Below are 22,178 nucleotides of genomic sequence, written 5' to 3' on the forward strand. Positions count from 1 at the left end.
ACTGTGACTAAATAATGCCAGGATGAGAAAAAACAGAGCCATTCCCTCTAGCAGGATCAAACGTTATATTAGATCTCTAGACTAAAGAGAAAACGACAAGTACCCAGAAATCAGTCCTGAGGACACAGAAATATGTAATCTAAATGACAAAGAATTAAAAATAGCTATCATCAAAAAACTCAATGAAGTAAAAGAGAATGTAGAGAAATAGTTCAATGAGTTCAGGAGCTACTTCACAAAAGAGATGGAAACTATAAAGAAGAATCAATCAGAAATGTTAGAGATTAAAGATGCAATGGAAGAAATAAAACAAAATACGGATTCCTTGAACCCTCGAGCAGACACCATAGAGGAGTGTATCGGCATGATCCCAGATAAAGGAGGAGAGACAACTAAGACTAAAAAGAAATGAAGAAAGTCTCAGAGAAATATCCAACTCAATTAGGAAATGCAACATAAGAATTATAGGTATTCAGAAGGAGAAGAGAAGGAGAATGGAGTAGAAAGCTTCTTCAGAGAAATAATAGCAGAGAACTTCCAAAACCTGGGGAGGGAAATCCATGTAGAAGAGGCTGCCAGATCTCCTAAATATGTCATTGTGAAAAGATCTACTGTGAGACATACAATAGTGAAACTGGCAAAAGACAATGACAAAGAAAGAATACTAAGGGCAGCAAGGCAGAAGAAAATAAGCTACAAAGAAACCCCCAGTGGGTTTTCAGCAGACTTCTCTGCAGAAAACTTACAGGCTAGGAGAGATTCGAATGACTTATTCAAATCATTGAAGGACAAAATCTTTCATCCAAGAATAGTCTTTCCAGTGAAAATATCCTTCAGATATGATGGAGAAACAAAAACTTTCCCAGACAAACATAAGCTAAGTGAGTTTGTAGCCACAAGACCCCCCCCCCACAAGAAATTCTCGAGTAGCCCTTGTATTTGAAAAAAAAAAGGGAGAGAGAGGGATTACAAAGCACAGAGTAGCGAGGTAAATAGGTAGACAGAATCAGAGCAGGATAGGAAATACTCAAGTATAGTATTAAAGACAAAGGGAAGGAAAACAGCAAAAACAAAGATAATCTTGTCATTTTAACCACAAACTCATAACACAAGATGGAATAGGATGTGAGAACAACAGCTTAGGAGGGGAAGAGGAAAGTGACTGAATCAGTTTAGTCTAAGGAAATAAGAGACCATCAGAAAAGGAACTATCTTAGCCACGAGATTTTGAATACAAACCTCAAGGTAACCACTAAACAAGAAAGCAGAACAGAGACGCAAATAATAAATAAGGAGAAAACAAAGAAACACATCCTAAAAAACTACACAAATCAATGGGTAAAGCAAAACACACAGGACGAGAAACAAAGCAAATGCAGGAGAACTGGAAAACAAGAGGTGAAAGGGCAGTGATAAGCCCTCATGTATTTATAATTACCCTAAATGTAAATGGATTGAATTCTCCAATAAAAAGATTCAGGGCGGCAAGATGGATTAAAAAACAAGACCCAACAATATGCTACCTCCAGGAAATACATCTCAGCTCCAGTGAGAAACACAGGCTCAGAGTGAAAGGATGGAAGACAATACTCCAAGCTAATGGCAAACAAAAGAAAGCAGGTTCACAATACTTATATCAGACAAGGTAGACTTCAAGGTAAGACAGGTAAGAAGGGAGAAAGAGTGACAGTATATAATGATCAAATGGACACTCCACCAAGAAGAAATAACACTTATGAATATCTATGCACCCAACACAGGAGCACCAAAGTACATAAAGCAACTATTAACAAACCTAAAAGAAGACATTAATCATAACACAATAATAGTAGGGGACCTCAACACTCCATTCACATCAATGGATACATCATCAAGACAGAAAGTCAACAAGGAAATAGTGGAATTAAACAAAAAGCTAGACCAGATGGACTTACTAGACATATATAGAACACTCCATCCAAAAACAGCAGAATACACATTCTTCTCAAGTGCACGTGGAACATTCTCAAGAATAGACCATATGTTGGGAAACAAGGCAAGCCTGAATAAATTTAAGAAGACTGAAATAATAACAAGCATCTTTTCTGATCACAATGCTCTAAAGCTAGAAATTAATTACAGGAAAATGGCTGAGAAAAGGACAAAGATGTGGAGACTAAACAACATGCTATTGAACAAGCAATGGATCATTCAAGAAATTAAAGTAGAAGTCAAAAAATATTTGGAGACAAGTGAAAATGAAATCATACCATACCAACTCATATGGGATGCAACAAATCTGTATTAAGAGGGAAATTCATTGCAATACAGGCTCACTTTAACAAACAAGAAAAATTCCAAATAAGCAAACTCAAGCTACACCTAATTGAATTAGAAAAAGAAGAACAAACAAAGCCCAAAGTCAGCAGAAAGAGAGAAATAATAAAAATCAGAGCAGAAATAAATGCTGTTGAAACAAAAAAAGGCAGTAGAAAGGATCAATGAAACGCAGAGCTGGCTCTTTGAGAAGATAAATAAAATTGATAAACTCCTAGGCAGACTTACCAAGAAAAAAAGAGAGAAAGCTCAGATAAATAAAATTAGAAATGAAAGGAGAAATAAAAACGGGTACTACAGAAATACAATGGATTATAAGAGAATACTATGAAAAACTATATGCCAACAAAATGGACAATCTAGAAGAACTGGATAAATTCTTAGACTCTTACAACCTTCAAAGCTGAATCAATAAGAAATAGCAAATCTGAATAGACCGACCACAAGGAAAGAGATTGAAACAGTAATCAAAAGCATCCCAAAGACTAAAAGCCCAGGACCAGATGGCTTTCCTGGGGAATTCTACCAAATTTTCAGAGAGAATTTAAAACCTATCCTTCTCAGGCTATTCCAAAAAACTATGGAAGATGGAAAGCCTCCTAACATATTCTACAAGGCCAACATCACTCTGATACCAAAGCCTGACAAGGACAGCACAAAAAAGGAAAAGTATAGGCCAATATCACTGATGGATGTGAAAATTCTCAACAAAATATTGGCAACCCGAATACAGCAATAAATCAAAAAGATCATACATCATGATCAAGTGGGATTTATTCCAGGGACACAGGGATGGTTCAACAACTGCAAATCAATCAATGTGATACACCACATCAACAAAATGAAGGCTAAAAACCACATGATCATCTCAATAGATGCAGAAAAAGCATTTGACAAGATCCAACAGCTATTTATGATAAAAACTCTTAACAAAATGGGGATAGAAGGAAATTACCTCAACATAATACAGGCCATACATGACAAACCCACAGCCAACATCAGACTCAATGGGGAAAAGCTGAACGCCATCCCTCTGAGAACAGGAACAAGACAAGGATGCCCACTATCATCACTCTTATTCAACATAGTGCTGGAGATTTTGGCCAGAGCAATTAGGGAAGAGAAAGGAATAAAAGGAATCCAAATAGGGAGTGAAGAAGACAAACTCTTGCTGTTTGCAGACATGATCTTATATACAGAAAACCCCAAAGAATCCATTGCAAAACTATTAGAAATAATTAACAACTACAGTAAAGTTGCAGGGTACAAAATCAACTTACTAAAATCAGTTGCATTTCTGTACCCCGATAATGAACTTTCAGAAAGAAAACTCAAGAATACAATTCCATTTACAATCGCAAAAAAAAGAATAAATGACCTAGGAATAAATTTAAGGAGGCAAAGGACTTATACAATGAAAACTATAAGACATTACTGAAAGAAATTGATGATGACATAAAGAGATGGAAAGAGATTCCATGCACATGGATTGGAAGAATAAACATAGTTAAAATGTCCATACTACCCAAAGAAATCTACAGATTCAGTGTAATCCCAACCAAAATCCCAATGACATTCTTCACAGAAATAGAGCAAAGAATCCTAAAATTCATATGGGGTAACCAAAGACCCTGAGTTGCTAAGGCAATCCTGAGAAAAAAGAACATAGCTGGAGGCATCACAATCCCTGATTTCAAAATGTTCTACAAAGCCATAGTGATCAAAACAGCATGGTATTGGTACAAAAACAGGCACATGGATCCATGGAACAAAACTGAAAGCCCAGAAATAAAACTGCACATCTACGGACATCTAATGTTCAACAAAAGTCCCAAGAACATACAATGGAGAAAAGACAGTCTCTTCAATAAATGGTGTTGGGAAAACTGGACAGCCACATGCAAAAGAATGAAAGTAGACCATTATCTCACGCCATACACAAAAATAAACTCAAAATGGATCAAAGACTTGAAGATAAGTCCTGAAACCATAAAACTCCTGGAAGATAATATAGGCAGTATACTCTTTGACATAGAACTTAAAAGGATCTTTTCGAATACCATGTCTTCTCAGACAAGGGAAACAAAAGAAAAAATAAACAAGTGAGACTTCATCAGACTAAGAGCGTCTGCAAGGCAAAAGAAACTAGAATCAAAACCAAAAGACAGCCCACCAATTGGGAGAAAATTTTTGCAAATCTTATATCTGATAAGGGTTAATCTCCATAATATATAAGGAACTCACACAACTGAACAACAGAAAAACAAACAGCCGGACCAAAAATTAGGCAGAGGATGTGAACAGACACTTTTCCTAAGAAGATATACAGATGGCCAATAAACACATGAAAAGATGTTCAACATCACTAATCATTAGGGAAATTCAAATCAAAACTACACTAAGATACTGCCTTATGCCTGTTAAAATGGCTATAATCAATAAGACTAAAAATAGCTAATGTTAGAGAGGGTATGGAGAGAAGGGAACCCTCATACACTGCTGGTGGGAATGCAAACTGGTGCAGCCACTATGGAAAACAGTATGGAGATTCCTCAAAAAACTAAAAGTAGAACTACCTTATGACCCAGCTATCCCACTACTAGGTATCTACCCAAACAACTTGGAATCAACAATCCAAAGTAACATATGCACCCCTGTGTTCATTGCAGCACTGTTCACAATAGCCAAGACATGGAAACAATCCAAGTGCCCATCAACTGATGATTGGATAAATAAGATGTGGTATATATGTACAATGGAATACTACTCAGCCATAAAAAAGACAAATTTATCCCATTTGCAATAACATCCATGGCCCTGGAGGGAATTACTTTAAGTGAAATAAGCCAGTCTGAGAAAGACAAACACCAGATGATTTCACTCATATGTGGAATATAAACAAACACATGGACAAAGAAAACAGTTCAGTGGTTACCAGAGGAAGGGGGGTGGGGGTGGGCACAGGGGGTGAAGGGGAGCACTTATGTGGTAACAGACAAGAAATAATGTACAACTGAAATTTCACAATGATGTAAACTGTTATGAATCTCGATAAAAAAATGTAATTAGTACTAAAAGAAATCTCAAAATCAGGAATTTACATGCCTTTCCTTTTTTTTAAAGTCAACATTTCTAATACATTTTTAAGTTTTCCTGTCTGCTGGAAGAAATTTCCAGGACTACATTGAAGTTATTATATGAATTTATTTTCATAGAGTCTGTAAAAATCATGAAACATAGGTGCTTTATTCATTGCTTTACTTACAAAAAACACACACATACACAAATTTGTCAAGACCTTAAGGTTATGGTTTCCTTCCAACTCTTGTATCCTAGAAAGAAAACATTCTTCAGAGCATTTGAAATTCATAAGCCCATTGCCAACAGAGTATTCTGCCAATTCCAAAGCTAAAACTCCGGCCTTTCAAATATTTGTTTACTAAATAAAAATGAGACAAGTATTTTGCTACACCTATGCTGAAATCATTAAAAATGAGTTTTAATTACACAATATGTTGAATAAATCACAGCGAGATGAACAGCATTTCTATTGTTTTAAAAAAAGTAATAGCCTTTTATTTTTGCTTTCCTTTTCATCCTCTGTTTTGGTTTCACCACTCTGAAGGCAAATTTTAAAAAAATAGATAAGGGGCCTGGCCCAGCGGCAAAGTGGTTAAGTTCGTGCACTCCACTTCGGAGGCCCGGAGTTCATAGGTTCGGATCCCAGGTGTGGACCTACACATCACTTATCAAGCCATTCTGTGGAGGCGTCGCACATACAAAATAGGGGAGGATTGGCACAGATGTTAGCTCAGGGCCAATCTTCCTCACACACACCAAAAAAGATAGATAAGGAAGACACTTAGGTGACCTCCACAGCCTTTTGCAAGACCCAGAAACATGTTTCAAAATCTGCTGTGTGAACACCAGGTCAAGCATGAACCTCATGGCTTTGTTTGTATGCACTATATAAATGTATGTTTTTAAGTCCACTGCTTGACTGAAATATTTTTGATGGATCAGTTCACCTGACCCTCACTATTGTTGACTGCACAAGTAATTACAAAATTTGTGATTCTGCGTTTTAGTTCTTTTCACACATAAGGGATAATTTATTGCATGAATAAAATTGTACATTTCTTTGATTACCCTTAGAACACAAATATGAGCTCCGATCACTATTCTAAAATGAGAATTGCAGAAATTCAAACGCATTTAACTTTTATCATTGGCATCAATAGCTATATTAGTTATAGATAAATGTATATATATGTATATATGTCTGTATGTGTGTGTGTGCATACACATATATGTTACATGACCATGTAATACGAAGCCTGCTGAAAAAGTAGATGATTATGTTAAGCTGTTAAGTTGATAATTGTCTTTATGTTTTGTTCTGGTTTTACTATTGATTATCTTCATGAAAAAAGGCAGGTGGGGGAGAGTGAGAAAGGAAGATTGCTTTAGAAAAAAACAAAAAATGAAAAGCCTCCTTTAAAAAATTAATATTTAAAAAACCCCACCTTGTTGATCAAGAACAGGTTTTTCTCAGGGTCAGCCCAGAGGCACAGACATTAAGTTCACACATTCCCCATCGGTGACTTGGGTTTCGCCAGTTCGGATCCCGGATGTGGACGTAGCACCGCTCGACAAGCCATGCTGTGGCAGGCGTCCCTCATATAAAGTAGAGGAAGATGGGCATGGATGTTAGCTCAGGGCCAGTCTTCCTCAGAAAAATGAGGAGGAAAAAGAACAGGTTTTTCTAGGGAAATCCTTCAATTAGGGAACAACATTGGGAGTTCTGAATGAGGCTTTAAGTCATTATGGCTTCTTTACTACATTTGCTGTTGTTTGATTTATATACTGATGTTTTATAAAAACAAATTTGTTAATAAATCTCTATACAAGTACTTGGGTATAGAGGATTATTTTTTTCTGAAAATAGAAAATTCTTCATACCCAAACAGTCAGGTCTATAACGTGACTAAAAGGAATTATCGGGTGGCAATGAACTAGAAGAAGCAAAATTCGGAAAACAACTAAAATTTTATCCTCCTCACAACTTTCAAATTCTGTGGTTCTTTAATCTGCCCCTGCCTCTCAGGAAACAAGCAGTCATACGTGAAGGTAAGGCAGTCGCTTCTGCGCATGTAAACATATCCAGGTGCAAAGAAATTTGCTGTGCGAGTTTCCTCTGAGAGCCACGCACACCCACCCTGGTGACTCAATTCACAACTGAGTCTTTTCAGGTCTTTCCGTGACATCTTTCACTTGCATTCCTGTCAGTTTCCCCTGTTACATCCCTCATGTTGGAGTCTGTACACCCCTTCTGTGGGGGACTGTAGTCTGGACCTCAAGAGCTGGTCCTTTTAACCTAACTGTTCCCCAATTTTCGTTTTCCTTTGGGAAGTGGAAATGAGCCACGTCCCTACCTGAGTCTGTCCAGGCGCCCAAATGAGCCCCAGCCCCTCCCAGCTCCTCAGGCTGCTTCCTTTCCCAACCTAAAAGATACTCTCCCGACTTTTCCATGGGATACACACTCGCGATTGGCTTTAGTAAGTAAAGGGACGGGGATCTCCAATGTAAAATCAAAAACATTTCTGGTGCCCAAATATTTAGGCTGAAAAAGCAGGAATTTTATGAACTAAAGGTATTAGTTACTTTGTGGATTACTGTTCTCCTGTGCAGGCGTGTACCGGGTTCCAGCTTTGTGAGGGTTTTAATGGATACACTGATAGCAGCAGAGGCGTCCCTCCACGGCTGCTCATGAAGACTGCCTCTGAGCCTGCAGCTGTGTCTGCTGTCTACAGAGCTGGTTCCTTTTCTGGTTCTGCCTCTTTGCGTCCCAGTAGGCCCAGTGCCCTTGCTCAGCAGGACCCACCTGTGTCACTGTTGTGAGCCAGCTCTCGTATCAGCAGCACCACGCCAGCGGCGTTCCAGTCAGCCTTCCCGCACTTGGTTATAGGATAAGCTCACGTCAGTGAAGAATTGCTTGAAGGATAGCGCCCTGTACATGTGGAATTACATCTAGATATGCTGGCACAAGCAAGTGAATGAAACCTTTTTCAAATATTTTTTACCGTTTCTTGCTAATCTGGCCAAGCTAAAAAAAATTGTGGCAAAAAGCCAATTTCAGATGCCACGTGAAAATAATTTGAAATATTTCTATAAGGGTCTTAAATGGATGGATTTTTAAGATCGTAACCACTTAGTGTACTTTAAAAATTAAAATAAAAATCTAGGTTCAATATTGCTATCAATTTTTACATAGATTTTGGTGTTGAAGTGTTATCATCAACTCTAACTTAATGGGAAATAGCAAAACTCAAAAAATTATTTCTATCATTCAGTTATTTTCCTGTCCAGCCTCAGGGACTCCTGTCTTCTGTTCCCTCCTCCACTGCCTTAGTTTAGGTCCGCATCACCCGGTAACTGTGACTACGGACGTGGTCTTCCAGCTGCTTTCTCTGCCGTCAGCCACTTCCCCACCCGAGTCACAGCCGCATACTGATGCCAAGGTTTCCTACAGCAGCATCATTTTGATATTAAACTTTCACAGTTCTCTACTGCCTCCTATGTCATGAGCAAACTCTTAGACCTAGCTTTCAAGACCCTCCAAAGCTTGATCTTAACATAGTTCCCAACCTTGTCACTCAAACTTTTGCATCGAGACCATGTTTAACTGGTTGGCACTCTAGTTTTGGTGAAGTCAGAATGGTTATGTAAATTCCCATTCTAATACTTCATAGGTTTCTGACCTTGGATGAACCAAGAAACTACACTTCAGTTTCTTCTCATATGAAAGGGGAAATTTAGTATCTGACTCAAAAGTTTGTAAAGTCTATTAATTATAGGAAAACGAATAGTAACAGTAGCAGTAATGCCATAGTAATTACTAGTCACCACTCTTGAAGCACTGAACTATGTTCTAGGTACTAGGAAAAATGTCTTATAGCCATGATATGATTTAACAACCCCCCCACCCCCACAGCCTTATAAGTAGATGCTGTTGGACTCACTTTACAAATAAAGAAGCTGAATCATGGAGAGGTTAGTAGTTTACTAAGTTTTATACAGATAATAGCTCAGTTAGGATTTTAAATCTGGTTTGTCTTAAAGGACCTAAGCAGAGTAAAACTAACTTTGCAATCGTGTGTAATACAGTTTTAATGCATTCATTTTTCCTGGGAGGAATTCCATAGTTTCTCAGATTTTCTGAGGATCTTGTGAGTCCCAAAGAGCTCAGAATCGGTGAACTAAACTCTCGATTCCTCAATTAAAAACAAATGACCTGGGTAATTTGTCTTTAGAGACCCCTAGAACTTTGTCTGGCAAACAGTAGAAAAGAATCAATTACATGTTAGATAAATTATTTATCAATAGTTCAATAATTCTATAAATAGTTCCTGGCACAAAATAGATAATTAGTAATTTTTAAAAGAATATGTATCACATACTTGCTGCTGGTCTGAAGATAATAGCACACAATACCAGAATTGCTGTACCAGGCCTACATAGAATTATGACTGGATAAATAGTGCTTCTAGATGGCAGACTGTCAAAGGGCATACACTTCTAATCAGTTGCTGAAAAATGAGTTTGCAATTTATTATATGATTATTTTTGTTTAAGCGGTCACTAAAATGGTCTCTTTTACTCTAGTTTCAGAGAGGGAATTAAGCCTCCAAAATCACCCTGGTCATCAACTCGAGCCACCCAGAGGAAAAGTATAGTGCAGATAGACCACACACGAATAAATGACATGGAACAGAGCTGAGGATGCTCTCAGACCCCCAGCTAGACTCAACAGGAGATGGAAAAAAATCCTTGTTCATATCGTGGTGCAATTAGCCACATGCAAACTTGATTTTTTTAGCAAGACTTTTCTGAATTTAGTGAAGACCTTCTAATTCACTAAAAAGCATGCTTCATATCCAGACTGTAGCCTGAAGGAATATAACATGTACTTTGGCGTTGTTTATCCAAATATTTTCTCAGGGTGTCCACTTTACCTGGCTGACATAGACCTAAGTTGTTTTAATTCTATTAAAGTGCTTACTAAATTAAAAACTATAAATGTTGGTAGTAGAGTATCTTTGAAAATACTGATTTTTGGAAGAGCTCCTAGGTGGCTGTTTTCCTTATCTTTTAAGTGCTCAGTGTTTGTGCCTTAATAGGTACCCCAGTGGAGTTCATACCTCACCACGTCCAAACAGACAATGCCAGCATTCCCAGCATACCCTCCTCGATGGCAGAAGAAAAGCTTGGAAAAGTAATTTTAAAAATGAAAGTCTGCGTCCTGTACCGCTCTCCTAATTGTAGCGGTACTGTTTTGTCCTTTTCTTTTGAAAATATTGTCTTTGCTACAAGGCTTTTAGACTTAATCAAAAATTAGAAGCAATGAAGATGATTAAAACTTTTTGAACAGCCAGAATTATCCTGAGGAAGTACATTTTAAAATATTAAGTCAGGCATTAATTCAGTGGGTAAAAGGTGTAGACTCTTGTTATGGATTCCTGGAAAGAGCTCTTACCACAGTCGACTCTGAACAGGTGGCCTCACACGGTGGCCCTTGTTTTCTGGGATCCACAGTCTGGAGCCTGGAGAAGATGTTCAGGGCCAAGAAAAAAGTAGAGAAATCCATTTCCTCAGTGCACTAAGCTTTTGGTTGTGGGTCTAGACTGTGTGGGAGTCTAAATCAGTTCCTACCACTTACGGGGTAACTTCGGCTGAATCACACAAGCCATCAAAGCCTTCATCTCCTAATATGTAAAATGGGGACAGTAACAAAACTTAACTAATATGGTGAGACATGGACGAGTTAATACACGTAAAGTACCTGTGAATATTAACTGATATTTCTTGCTGTTGCTTTTATAGCACTTTATAAAAACTTTTTGTTTCCTTTAATTCTTCTAGTCTTGGGACAACATTAATAGTGCTGGATACAACAAAACACTTTAAAGGTTTGAGCATATGTGAAGGTAGATTAGATTTCCATTAAATAAAACAATACTTATCCAACATACATGTAAATGCTATTCATAATCGTAACTTCATTGCATTATATTTGCCCGTATATGGTAAGCAACTAATAAATGAATGCAATAAAATTTTTTTTTCATAGTCAAACTATGTCTGACTCAAGTAGGGGAAGCATCTGGGCGAGGGGCCAGGGAATTATTCTGAAGCGTGAGGCCCTTGGGAGCAGCCAAGCCGAGGTGTAGTGTCGAGGACAGGCAGGTTGGGCAGGGGGAAGGCAAGAGGAGCACCGAGCCCTGGAGGACCTGGCGGCTCAATGGGAGCATCGACATGGCAGCAAAGGATGTGAGGGAACGCCCAAGATCAGTTTCTCTCGGCTTCTGTCGTGCAGAGCGCAGCTGAGCTCTGACTTCTGTCTGGAGCTGGGCAGCCAGGACACGGGGGCAGATCCCCACTCTGCCTTGTGTGGGCAGCCAAGGGTTATCAGTGGAAGAGAGTAAGAAAGCGTAGACCACCAAGTTTCAATGACAAGTTCCATGAAATCATCCTGGTTCATACTAGATGCTCAATAAGCAGTATTGCATTCTTGTTCTTTTCAACACCTGTCTATAGACCTTTCTGGCCCTCTAACAGGGACCACAGGTTTTTCTGGTCACCGAGAGAGTGGCCCTCTCTTCAGGGAAGTGCACAGAGAGTGACAGCAGAGGAGCAACCAGGGTGCCAGGTTCCAGGCATTTGAAAGAAGACGTAAGGCAGGGAAATAGCTGGCGTTCCCATCTCTGCACATTTCCATCACAGGCTCTTCCTCAGACATAGGGTTACTGCCATCCCTGTCAGGGTGTGTAGAGATAGTTGGACTGGACCGTATTTAAGATCCCGTTTCATCTCAGGGTTTTTATGCAAACAAGTAATTCAGAGTAGACCCCTTTTCTACTAAGGTTTTTCATTTTTTCCTTCCTATCTCCTAATCCTAACCAAATGCAGAGGACTTAGAGTGCTGAGCTATCTCATATTACTGATCTACTGCTGCGTAAAAATCACCCCAAAACCTAGCAATGTCAAACAACAAACATGTATTGGCTCACACTGCACCGAAGGTCAGGAATCCAGGAGCAGCTTAGCTGGGTGGTTCTGGCTCCAGGTATCTCGTGACTGTGCAGTGAAATTATTAACTGGGCCTGCAGTTGTCTGTAGGGGCTGGAGAAGAAAGTTCCAAGCTCATTCACATGGTTGTTGGCAGGAAACCTCAGTTCTTCTCCATATGGGCCTCTCCGTAGGGCTGTTTACACAACATGGCAGCCAACATCTCCAGGGTGGGGAATGAGAGTATGAAAGAACAAAGATGGAAGTCATGATGTGTTTTATAACCTAACCGTGGAAGTCAGATACCATCACTTCTACCACGTTCTGCCACAGCAAGCTGATGGAAACATGGGTGTAAATACCAGGACTGGGGGTTATTGGGGCCATCTTGGAGGCTGACTCTCACACATCCCTTTAGCTTCTCAACTGGCAAAGCCAGCTGTATGGATAGCCAGCGAGGACTGAGATTTAAGCAGCCCCATCCTATCTATTAAGCACTGGAGAAATTTCGCTAATCAAAGATTTGATGGTGATTTCTGAATGTTGTTTCTAGATATGGATTTAGGTATTTCAAATTTACATATTTAAATATTTAACGTTATGAATCTGCTCAAATTTGTTCTGTCAGCCATTTAACCTACAAGTAAATATTAATAGCTGCTATGTATCAGAAGCTGTCAGGGCAATTATGATATGTGTAACAATCCATTATGTGCAAAAGATCAAGGATACACAGAGGAAATAAAGTTACCTGGGGAGCTGAGCAACCTTCATGGAAGAGGTGATTTTGAGTTTTGTTTTAAAAGATTAATAAGAAGACTGACAAAGAGGCAAGTGGAAAGATATATATTGGAAAAAAATGCCGAGTTTTGGGAAGTTTCAGAAGGCAACAAACATATAGAATGATACCATCTTTATAAAGTTATAATTTATTTAAACATACAAATTTGATAAAAATATCAAAATATAAGCAAGGGAATGAGAAATTCATAACTCGGGGTCGTGAGTACATCTGGAGAAAGTGGGGCAGCTGAAGGTGTGATGAGAGAGAAACCAGAGATAGATTCAGTGGCGCTGGTGATATTCTAGAGTTGAATAGGTTTATAGGATTATAAGTGTTAGAATTATTTATAGTAATTTTTATGTATGAAATATTATATAGTCATTCTTTTAACATTCAAGATATGTTGTCAGCAGAGGGAACAGCATATGAAAACGCATAGAGGGGAAAAGGCTTGGAGTAAAATATAAAGACATGATTGTGACCAGCAAATTATAAATAATGCATTATCTTTCATAGTATACAGTTCAGCATTCTGGAATTGTATCGGAGTAGACAAAGGAAAGAAGATTAGAGATAGAGTGGAAAGCCACAAACTCAACACACAAGATCTTGCAAAACGAGCAAGTACTGTTTCTTTGTTGAGAACCAGGAGGCTGATTTCTCCTTTGTTGCCTGCGTGGTGATAAGATCAAGGCATATGACAATTGAGAACCTTGAATGATGTGAATTAATGATAAGTTACAGGAGCAGTTGTTTTTTTCATCATTAGGAGAGAGGTCTGGTGCATTTTAATTGTCTAAAACTCATCATGTGCCAACGACTTTGTTCCTAGTGGGATTCAAATCACAAGGTAGGACTTTATTCAACAACTTACCCTCTTAAACTACTGTGAAGCTGCAAGTAAGGTTTAATTATATTATTGCCAATCATCTGAAAAATGGTAATTAGTTGGAGCTCTCGGCCAGTATTTCTGATTAAAAGTGCCGTGGCGAATTCAATAGGTCATAGGTTCATATCCTGATCATGTTAATTTTATTCTAACGCCTTACCTTATTCCTGAGACAAGGAGTGACTCCACCCTTGGAAATGCTGCTGAGGAAAAGCTTGATTGATCTGAAGAGCAGAGATACATGAAATGAGATGACTTTTGCTGTTGTTGTTTGACCTTTTGGTTTTTTTGTATTCTTCTTACTAGCCAAAAAGAAAAAAATTTGTGACTAAAAGACTATTTTCCTGTGAGAGATTTGAAGGGCTTTTAATAATTCAACTAAGTCCAAAAGGTTGATGGATGACTAAAAGCCATATTTATCTGACCAAGAGGGAAAGAATGAGTTCCTACGTGTTTATCTAGGAAAAAGGCCAGGGTACTTTTTTTCTGGGGAAGGAGACATGGTCCACAAGGAGGAAGGTTATTCAGGTTGGATTTTTTTTTTTCTGAAGAATAAAACAAGACACAATACCTGTAAGCCCACACTGGGACTTTCTGACCCAGAAATTGTATCTGTTTTGACAAAAGAAGACAACAGTGTCTAGAGGTCTTTTCTGAATCAGTGGTGTTGTCTTGCTGATCTCAGCCGCCGCTGTAGCTGTTCCTGGTGACGTCGAGCGCCAACTCTTGAGTCTTCTGCTCTTGGTTCCACTGACTTGTTTTTTGTTGGTCCTTTGGCTGCTCCAGAGAGCTTTGTTTTGTGATTAGGTCTGCTCTTGGTGAAAAATTGCTTTTACTTCTAGCCCGCTGATAGCACATTCCAGCCAAACTTTATGCATATTTTCTGAGTGTGAGCATGCCCAGAAGCAACATATACCTGCCCTTCTACCATTTTGCATGTTATTCGTGGTTACAATGAGCCTCATTGACATCAGATTTGTAGCTTAGCAGAGGTGTCTCTGATTTGAAATCACAGAAAAATTCTCTCTAGAGCTGGTGTTAGATGATTGATATCTGAAAATGCCTGAGGCTCCTTCTCTTCCTGCCTTCCTCTCACCTGAGTGTCCTCTGAGACACAATCCTGGAAGTCTTCTGCCTATTTTACATACTCAATACTCTCATAGTCCCCACATGTCTTTGTAAATAACTCCCTCTTTCTTTCTGTTTTTTATTTCTGCCTGTGACTAGAACATCCTCGTCACTTGATCCCCAATAGCCATGTTTCGTTGGTTTTTCACTCAAAGTGGCATCTTTAAAAAGAAAAGTCTGTTGTTCAGTAACTTGAACTCCTGTGTCTTTTGATTCCCCACTGCCTGACCTTCTGAGCATCTCACTCACTTCTTACTCCTTCCAATCATTGTAATGCCTCATCCTCCCATCGGAGTTACTAAAATAGACTTGTTCTGCATTCCCCAGCAATTTCCTCTGGACCGTGTCCTATTTTCCTTACCTGTGAACACAAGGTTTGCTGACATTTATTGAGCATTGAGTGACTGTCAATGTTGGGCACTTTAGTTCCACTGTCTGAAGCCACGTAAGTGGCCTCCTAGCTCTTCTCTCATCTCATCTCAGTCTCTTTCCATTCCCGTTCTTTGCATGACAATCATAAAAAAAATGCTAGGGGGAAATAGGGAGAAGTTGGTGAAATGGTACAAACTGTCAGTTGTAAGATGAGATCTGAGGATCTAGTGAACAACATCGTGACTGTGGTTGATAACACCATATTGTACAATTGAAATTTGATAAGAGAGTAGAACTTGTGTTCTCATGAAAAAAGGAAAAAAAGGTGAGATGATGGATGTGTTAATTAACTTAATGGGAGGAAAATCCTTTCAAAATGTATACATGTATCAAATCACCACGATTTATACTTTAAATATCTTAAAATTTTATTTGTCAACCAAACCTCAATAAAGCTGAGGGGGGAAAAAAAAAAACTTCTGAGCCATATTTACATGGAAATTACATTCTGTTGTTTACTACCCAAATTCAAATTAGTCCTCCACTCCCTGGAAACTGATCTGTTCATTCAACTCGTTTAAAGATTAACCGTCTACTGTGTGCCAGGCAATGCCTTTGAACTGGAGACACTAAGATAAATGATGTACAAGTTTAGTCTTTAAAGAATTCAAAGTATTTTGGGGAGATTTTCCAAAGGATGATGACAATAAAATGCAATTTCTGTGATAGGAGGATGCACAAAGAGCTGTGTGCTCCTAAGAAGAGAGCACACGTTCACAGCACCCTTGAGGGAAAGAATTAATAGAGAAAGTAACGTTTGAGCAGTCACATCAAGTCTGCTTGACGTCCACCCAACACCCCAGGGAGGGAATGGCAGTTCCAGAGAGAGGACGGTTAATGCAGAGACCTTAAGGACTGAATAAGCAAATTTTTCGGTGATTGGAAAGGTCACACAAGGAAAAGAAATGGGAGATAATGTTACAAAGGAAGGCCAAGGACTTCTGTATAAAGGGTCTCAGTTATCTTGCTGAAGAATGTGGAATTATCTTGTAGGCAGTGGAAAAGCAACAAAAATTTAAGTAAAGGTGGTTATGGGAAGATGTCCTTTCTACCACTGTACCTTTTTCCTCTGTTTCCCCTCTATGATTTCACTCTCTGTCTTCTCCTTAAGCCATGTTCTTTAATTCCCTTAAATATACTCTCAAGTAGTAATAGTCTCTTATACCCAATGTCATGGGATCTGAGGTCCAATTTGATTGGACCCCTTTTCCATCCATTTCTGTTACCACAAGAAGCACAAGACAAGACATCCCTCACCCCTTGGACTCCAATTCCCATGTACTTGTACTTTGCCATCTCTGTCTCCATTTCCTTCCCTTCCCTGTCGTCTGAAACTGTTCACTCCAGAGAAGTTCCAAGGCAATCATAGTCAGTCATCAGAAAAATCCCCTTAATAATCAACCTATTTTGAGAATATTCCCTTTACATTCTTTTTTGTAACTAAAATTGGTCTCTCCATTGATTAGACTCTTTCCTCTCCATTCCTTCAAGTTGGTGGCTGTTTTCTCCTCCATATTCCTTCTACCACTAGGGCTGGAGTCATGGTGCATGTCCTCCCTTTGTTCTTTTTGATGCCACTTCAAGATCATTCCTCTACCCTCCTCCATACAAACTTCCAGCTTTGACTGATTTTGTCAGACCTTTCCAGGCACTGTCCCTCCTTGCTGTAACCATCTCCTAATCCTCAGGTCATTCTCTCTCTTCTTTGATGATTTTATCTCCTGGTTCAGTTCCATTCCCTTCGATACCACCCTTGGTTTAATTCTTGGCCATCTCCGTATTCATGCAGATAATATTTCTAATGTTCCAGGCTCTCAGTTATTGGATCTCTTCTCCAATTTCATATTCCTTCCTAACTCTGAGACTCACTTCCATGGGTATACCCTTGACATTGCTCTTACAAATCTCAATTTTGAATACTATGTGACCACTGAGTATTTTTCCAGCTCATTCCTGCTAGTATCATGATTCCTAATATCCTTTGACCACATCAGAATTTAAGAGTAGATCTTAAATTGATCTTATCACCTTATCCTCATCCCATAATGCTATTGCTTCCTTCCTTACATGACGTAAATACCATGGCAAGTTAAAAAATCACTCCCTTACATATATATATATATATATATATATATATATATATATATATGCATCCCCAAAGTTTCCTTATGTTTCTCTCTGCTTTTTATATTCACCTGGTGATACCAAAACTCTGGTGAAGTCAACTGCCACCTCGGTATCTGCATGCACACAACTGAGTAAGGCTGGAGAAGAAAGACACACCACGTAGTGAAACTGATCTCAGTTTAAATTCATGGTCATGAATGCTGCCGAACAATTATTCTCTGTTTCCCTAGTCTATTCTCTTTACAACTCCCCTATCCAAATATTTCATACTTCCTTCTCTCTCCGTTTTCCTCGATACTATTCTCTCAGTTGGTGAACCTTCCTATCTCACTAAGAAAATTATAGCACTCACAAGAGATCTTTTTTAATCTTCCACCACTGCTTATACCCACTGCCAGAATCTGTGATTTTGTGTGCTACCCTCATTTCTGTTACTCTGATTGAACTGTCCGTGTTCCTATCAGAAGCCAGCTTTATCCTGTCTCTGCTCACCCGTATGGAACGTATGCTTCCAGCCTGCAACTGCCCGTGAATTCCATGTGTGTGTATCTGACTGGACTTGAATCTCCAATTAAATATTTAAAAGGCATCTCTAACTTAGCACTCAAATAAATGAACTCCTGGTAACAGTATCCACCTCTCACCCCCACCAGAAAAACACCAAACACTAGTTCCTCCCATGGTTTTCTCCTTCTCAGTGAGTGGCCACCTCATTCTTCCAGTTTCTGGGGCCAGAAAACTAGGTGTTATCTTTGACCTTTTTCTTTTTTCACACCTTTATCTTGTCCTTTAAGAAACTCTGTGTTTCTCCTTTCAAAATATGTCAGGAATTGTACTGCTTCTGCCTGCCTCCATTACTCCCACTGTGGTCCAGGCCACAGCATCTTTACCTAAATTATGCCACTAACTGCAGAAATTGAATCTTGCTGCTCCCTTGCCCACTGCACTTGATTCTCAAGAGCAAGCGCCAGAGTGATCCTGTTAAAATGTAAGTCAGATTACCCCCCTCCACTGCTCAAGACCTTTCAGGGATCCCCACCGCAGTCAGACTGGAAGCTAAAACCATTCCCGTTATCTAAAATCCCACGTGTTCCATTTCCTCTCTGGCCTCATCCTTTCTCTGCCTTATTATTTCCCCTTACCATTTATCACTGGGTTGCATCCTGTATATTTTACTTTTCTTTCTTGTTTCTTTCCAGTCTCCCCCATTAGAATGCAAATGCTGTGAGGTCAAGGATTTTTTTGTAAGTTTTGTTCACTACTGTATTGCCAGAGCCTAGATCAGTGCCTGGCTCATAGTAGGCGTGCGATAAAAGATGGATTATTTAATGAATGAATTGTTTTCACATGGCTATGTTATGTAATCTCCTGTGCATGCTAGTCCTTTTGTAGATGTGTGATTTCCTATAGTAATTAAAAGGATTGTCTCTGAAATCAGACCAAGAGAAGTTTGAATTCCGTCTGTACGTTTACCTTACCATGTGACCTTGCAAATTGCATTCAATGTCACCAAGCCTTGTTTTCTTATTTTTAAAATGAACATAATAGTGACTAACTCATAGGATAATTGTAAGAACTAAATGAGAAAATGCAGATCAAGTGTTCAGAATGCCCAGAGCAAACTTAGTAAACTTTTAATAAAAATAATTAATATCTTTTTTATTAAAGCTAATACATCTTGTTTTTCTTTTTGTGTCTGAATTTTCACTTTTAAGAATTTTATGAGAAGAAGATAAGCTCTTTGAGATTCTATTTCTTTTTAAATCCATCTAATTTGTTTCACACTGGTATTTCATCAGTTGTTCTTTGAGAGTGAGGTAGGATCCTGATGTGTTTAGCTCATTTTCGGTATGCTGATGTCATATGGAGAAATCAGCCCCATAGTTTTGTTCATTTTTCTGTGACAGAGTACTCCAGATTAGAAAAAATGTTGGTTATGGGTCTGGCTTTTGTGTAAAAAGAAAATAACTCCCTGAAAGGAAGTATCAAGTGCGTCACAAAAATGGTTAGAAAGGAGTTTTCTAAACATGACACTCCAGAAGTTCCTTCAGATCATTTGCATTCGGAGCAAGTCATCCACGTAAAGCTTAACATTTTACGTTCAATCATGTTAAACTCTTTACTTAGAAACATAACCCTTAGAAGTATAACAGTCCTAAGTGTTTGCGGCTCTCATGGGTCAACTACATTCTTGGAATTAACAAATATACAAGTAGGCCTGGCTCTTTTCCCCATAGGTTCAGTCGTGGCGACCCAGGAGCGGACAACATGGAGAGGTCATCAGCCGGAGTTTATTGCCCAGTCAGACCAAGTGTCTCTGAGAGTTTGCACTAGATAGATGTACTGTGCAAGTTTGCCACAGGTGGGAGGGGTGTTTTTATTTTCAGTGAGAAGCAGCCACTCTAAGATAAATATATTTTGTTCAGATTACCTGGGAATTGATTAGAATTTGTATTTAGAGAGCTGGAACTAGAATCCTAGTTATTATGACTGCTAACCTGTGGCTTTCATTTTACATAACAGTATTCCTATATCCTAGGCCAGTAATAAAGAAAAGCCTTAGTCTAGGATAATAATAACCAGAGTCCTATTTGCAGCTCTGTGAATACAAAGATTTGCTGTCCTTGACAAGACTTGTCTCCTCTGTGCTTTAATTTACTCATCTGTGTACAAGTCGGGATTGTATCTGCCCTGTATTTTTTACTGAGTTACTGTTAGGATCATGTTCAATGTGAAGCTTATAAAAGTGAGACGTTGTCTATTCCATGCTTCCTAATCCGAAGGATATTTCAACAGCAGTAGTAGCAATTTTTGGTGCACTGTTCTCTTTTCAACTTTTATTCTTTGTTCTTCCCTTTCAGTTTCTAAATTTCTATGTCTTCATTATTATCACCTCCTCCTCAGCCCTCCCCCTCGTTTGAAAATAGCGTATTGGATTTGGCCAATAGGAAGTCCAATGATAAACTCACGCTGATAGCTGAAATAAAGAGTTCCTCTGACTTTTCTTCCTAAAATTTTGATAACACCAAGTTCTCCTTTTCAATCCTGTACTGGGGTATGAGTTACAATCGTGTCTTTTCTTCTCATTTACACAGGAAATGACTTATTTCTCGTAGCAGTCCACGAACTGGGACACGCTCTGGGGCTGGAGCATTCCAATGACCCCACGGCCATCATGGCTCCCTTCTACCAGTACATGGAAACCGACAATTTCAAACTACCGAATGATGACCTGCAGGGCATCCAGAAGATATATGGTAGGTTACCGCCGCTTCCATTTGGTTAACCCCACAGCGAAGTCCAGAATTCATGCTGTGTTTTCTTTTTTGAAATAGATGCTCTAAATATATGAAAGAGATAAATTCTAGGGGAAAAAATCTAGTCTCTTGGCAAAACTCTTCTATCAGTCAAGTTTTGTTGGCCACAGTCCCAGATATCTTAATATACAGATGATGGGAAAGTCTGTACACTGATGAAGTTTCTTATTGAGTTCAGTTGAAACCTGCAGTTATAGTAAAGATCTAATAAACTTTAGTATTTAAAATTCAGGCAAAAAATGTAATAAATGAATGTACCCAATAAAAACACTGAGAAATATAAGACTTTCATATAAGATACTGAGACTTTGGTAAAAACTGACCAATTGACTTTCCATTTATGATATTTAATGTTAGATAGTTCCTAGATAAATCACTTTTGAAGTTGAAAAAAATAATCTTGTGTGATGTGCATAACAAAATGACCTCAAAAGCATGTACTTATTGACTGAGAATGAAAGTTAGCAAACACATGAGCAAAAGTTAACAAATGGCTAAAAGCACTAACACATAATTCGAAATAAGTTTCTACTACAATAAAATTGTTTTTATTTATGGAGTTCAGTCAACGAATGCAAACGAATGCAACGAAGACAAAAGGGAGAAAGACTATTATACATATTTGCCATAATCCTGACTCCCTCAATAGAACCATTGACCTTTATAAAGACATTTATTCCACACATAATTGTTAAGAACTTGACATTTATAATTTACGTATAGAGAATATGCTTTGCTAAATTAGTGAAGTGAAAACTTTCATTTTTATAATACAAAGACAAATGTGTGTTATCTGTATGTTAATATCCAGTATCCAGAAGATGCCATTTGCCTTTTTAAATAGCGTAGTTAAAGTTCACTAATTTGTTTTGCATTCATTAGTTTTTCAATTTCAACATCTCGGCAGGAAGCGTTCTCTCAGGGTTACAATAAGATTTGAAAAAAAGGTCAACTTTGTGCTGCTCTTTATTTTTGGGATACTGAGAAAAGAGAAATGTCTCAAAAGCAAAACTAAAAAGCTCATGTGTTGAATGAGCTCCCCTTTGCCTCAGTGCCTGTCATCAGAATTCCTCCCAAGTAGTTAACTGAGGGGCGTCTTTCTCACGACCTCATGAAT

General features: G+C 38.6%; 1 protein-coding gene across 1 annotated transcript in view; it reads left to right on the top strand.

Annotated features, from left to right (window-relative positions):
- The window catches only part of MMP16 (matrix metallopeptidase 16), a 284,119-nt gene that overhangs the window by 184,128 nt on the left and 77,813 nt on the right, over positions 1-22,178 (top strand). The window contains exon 5 of the mRNA XM_070630346.1: positions 20,840-21,001. Coding sequence (XP_070486447.1) covers positions 20,840-21,001 — 162 coding nt within the window. The remainder of the gene's footprint in view (positions 1-20,839; positions 21,002-22,178) is intronic.

Source organism: Equus przewalskii, chromosome 8 (genome assembly GCF_037783145.1).
Source record: "Equus przewalskii isolate Varuska chromosome 8, EquPr2, whole genome shotgun sequence".
In the NCBI taxonomy this organism is placed as follows: domain Eukaryota; kingdom Metazoa; phylum Chordata; class Mammalia; order Perissodactyla; family Equidae; genus Equus; species Equus przewalskii.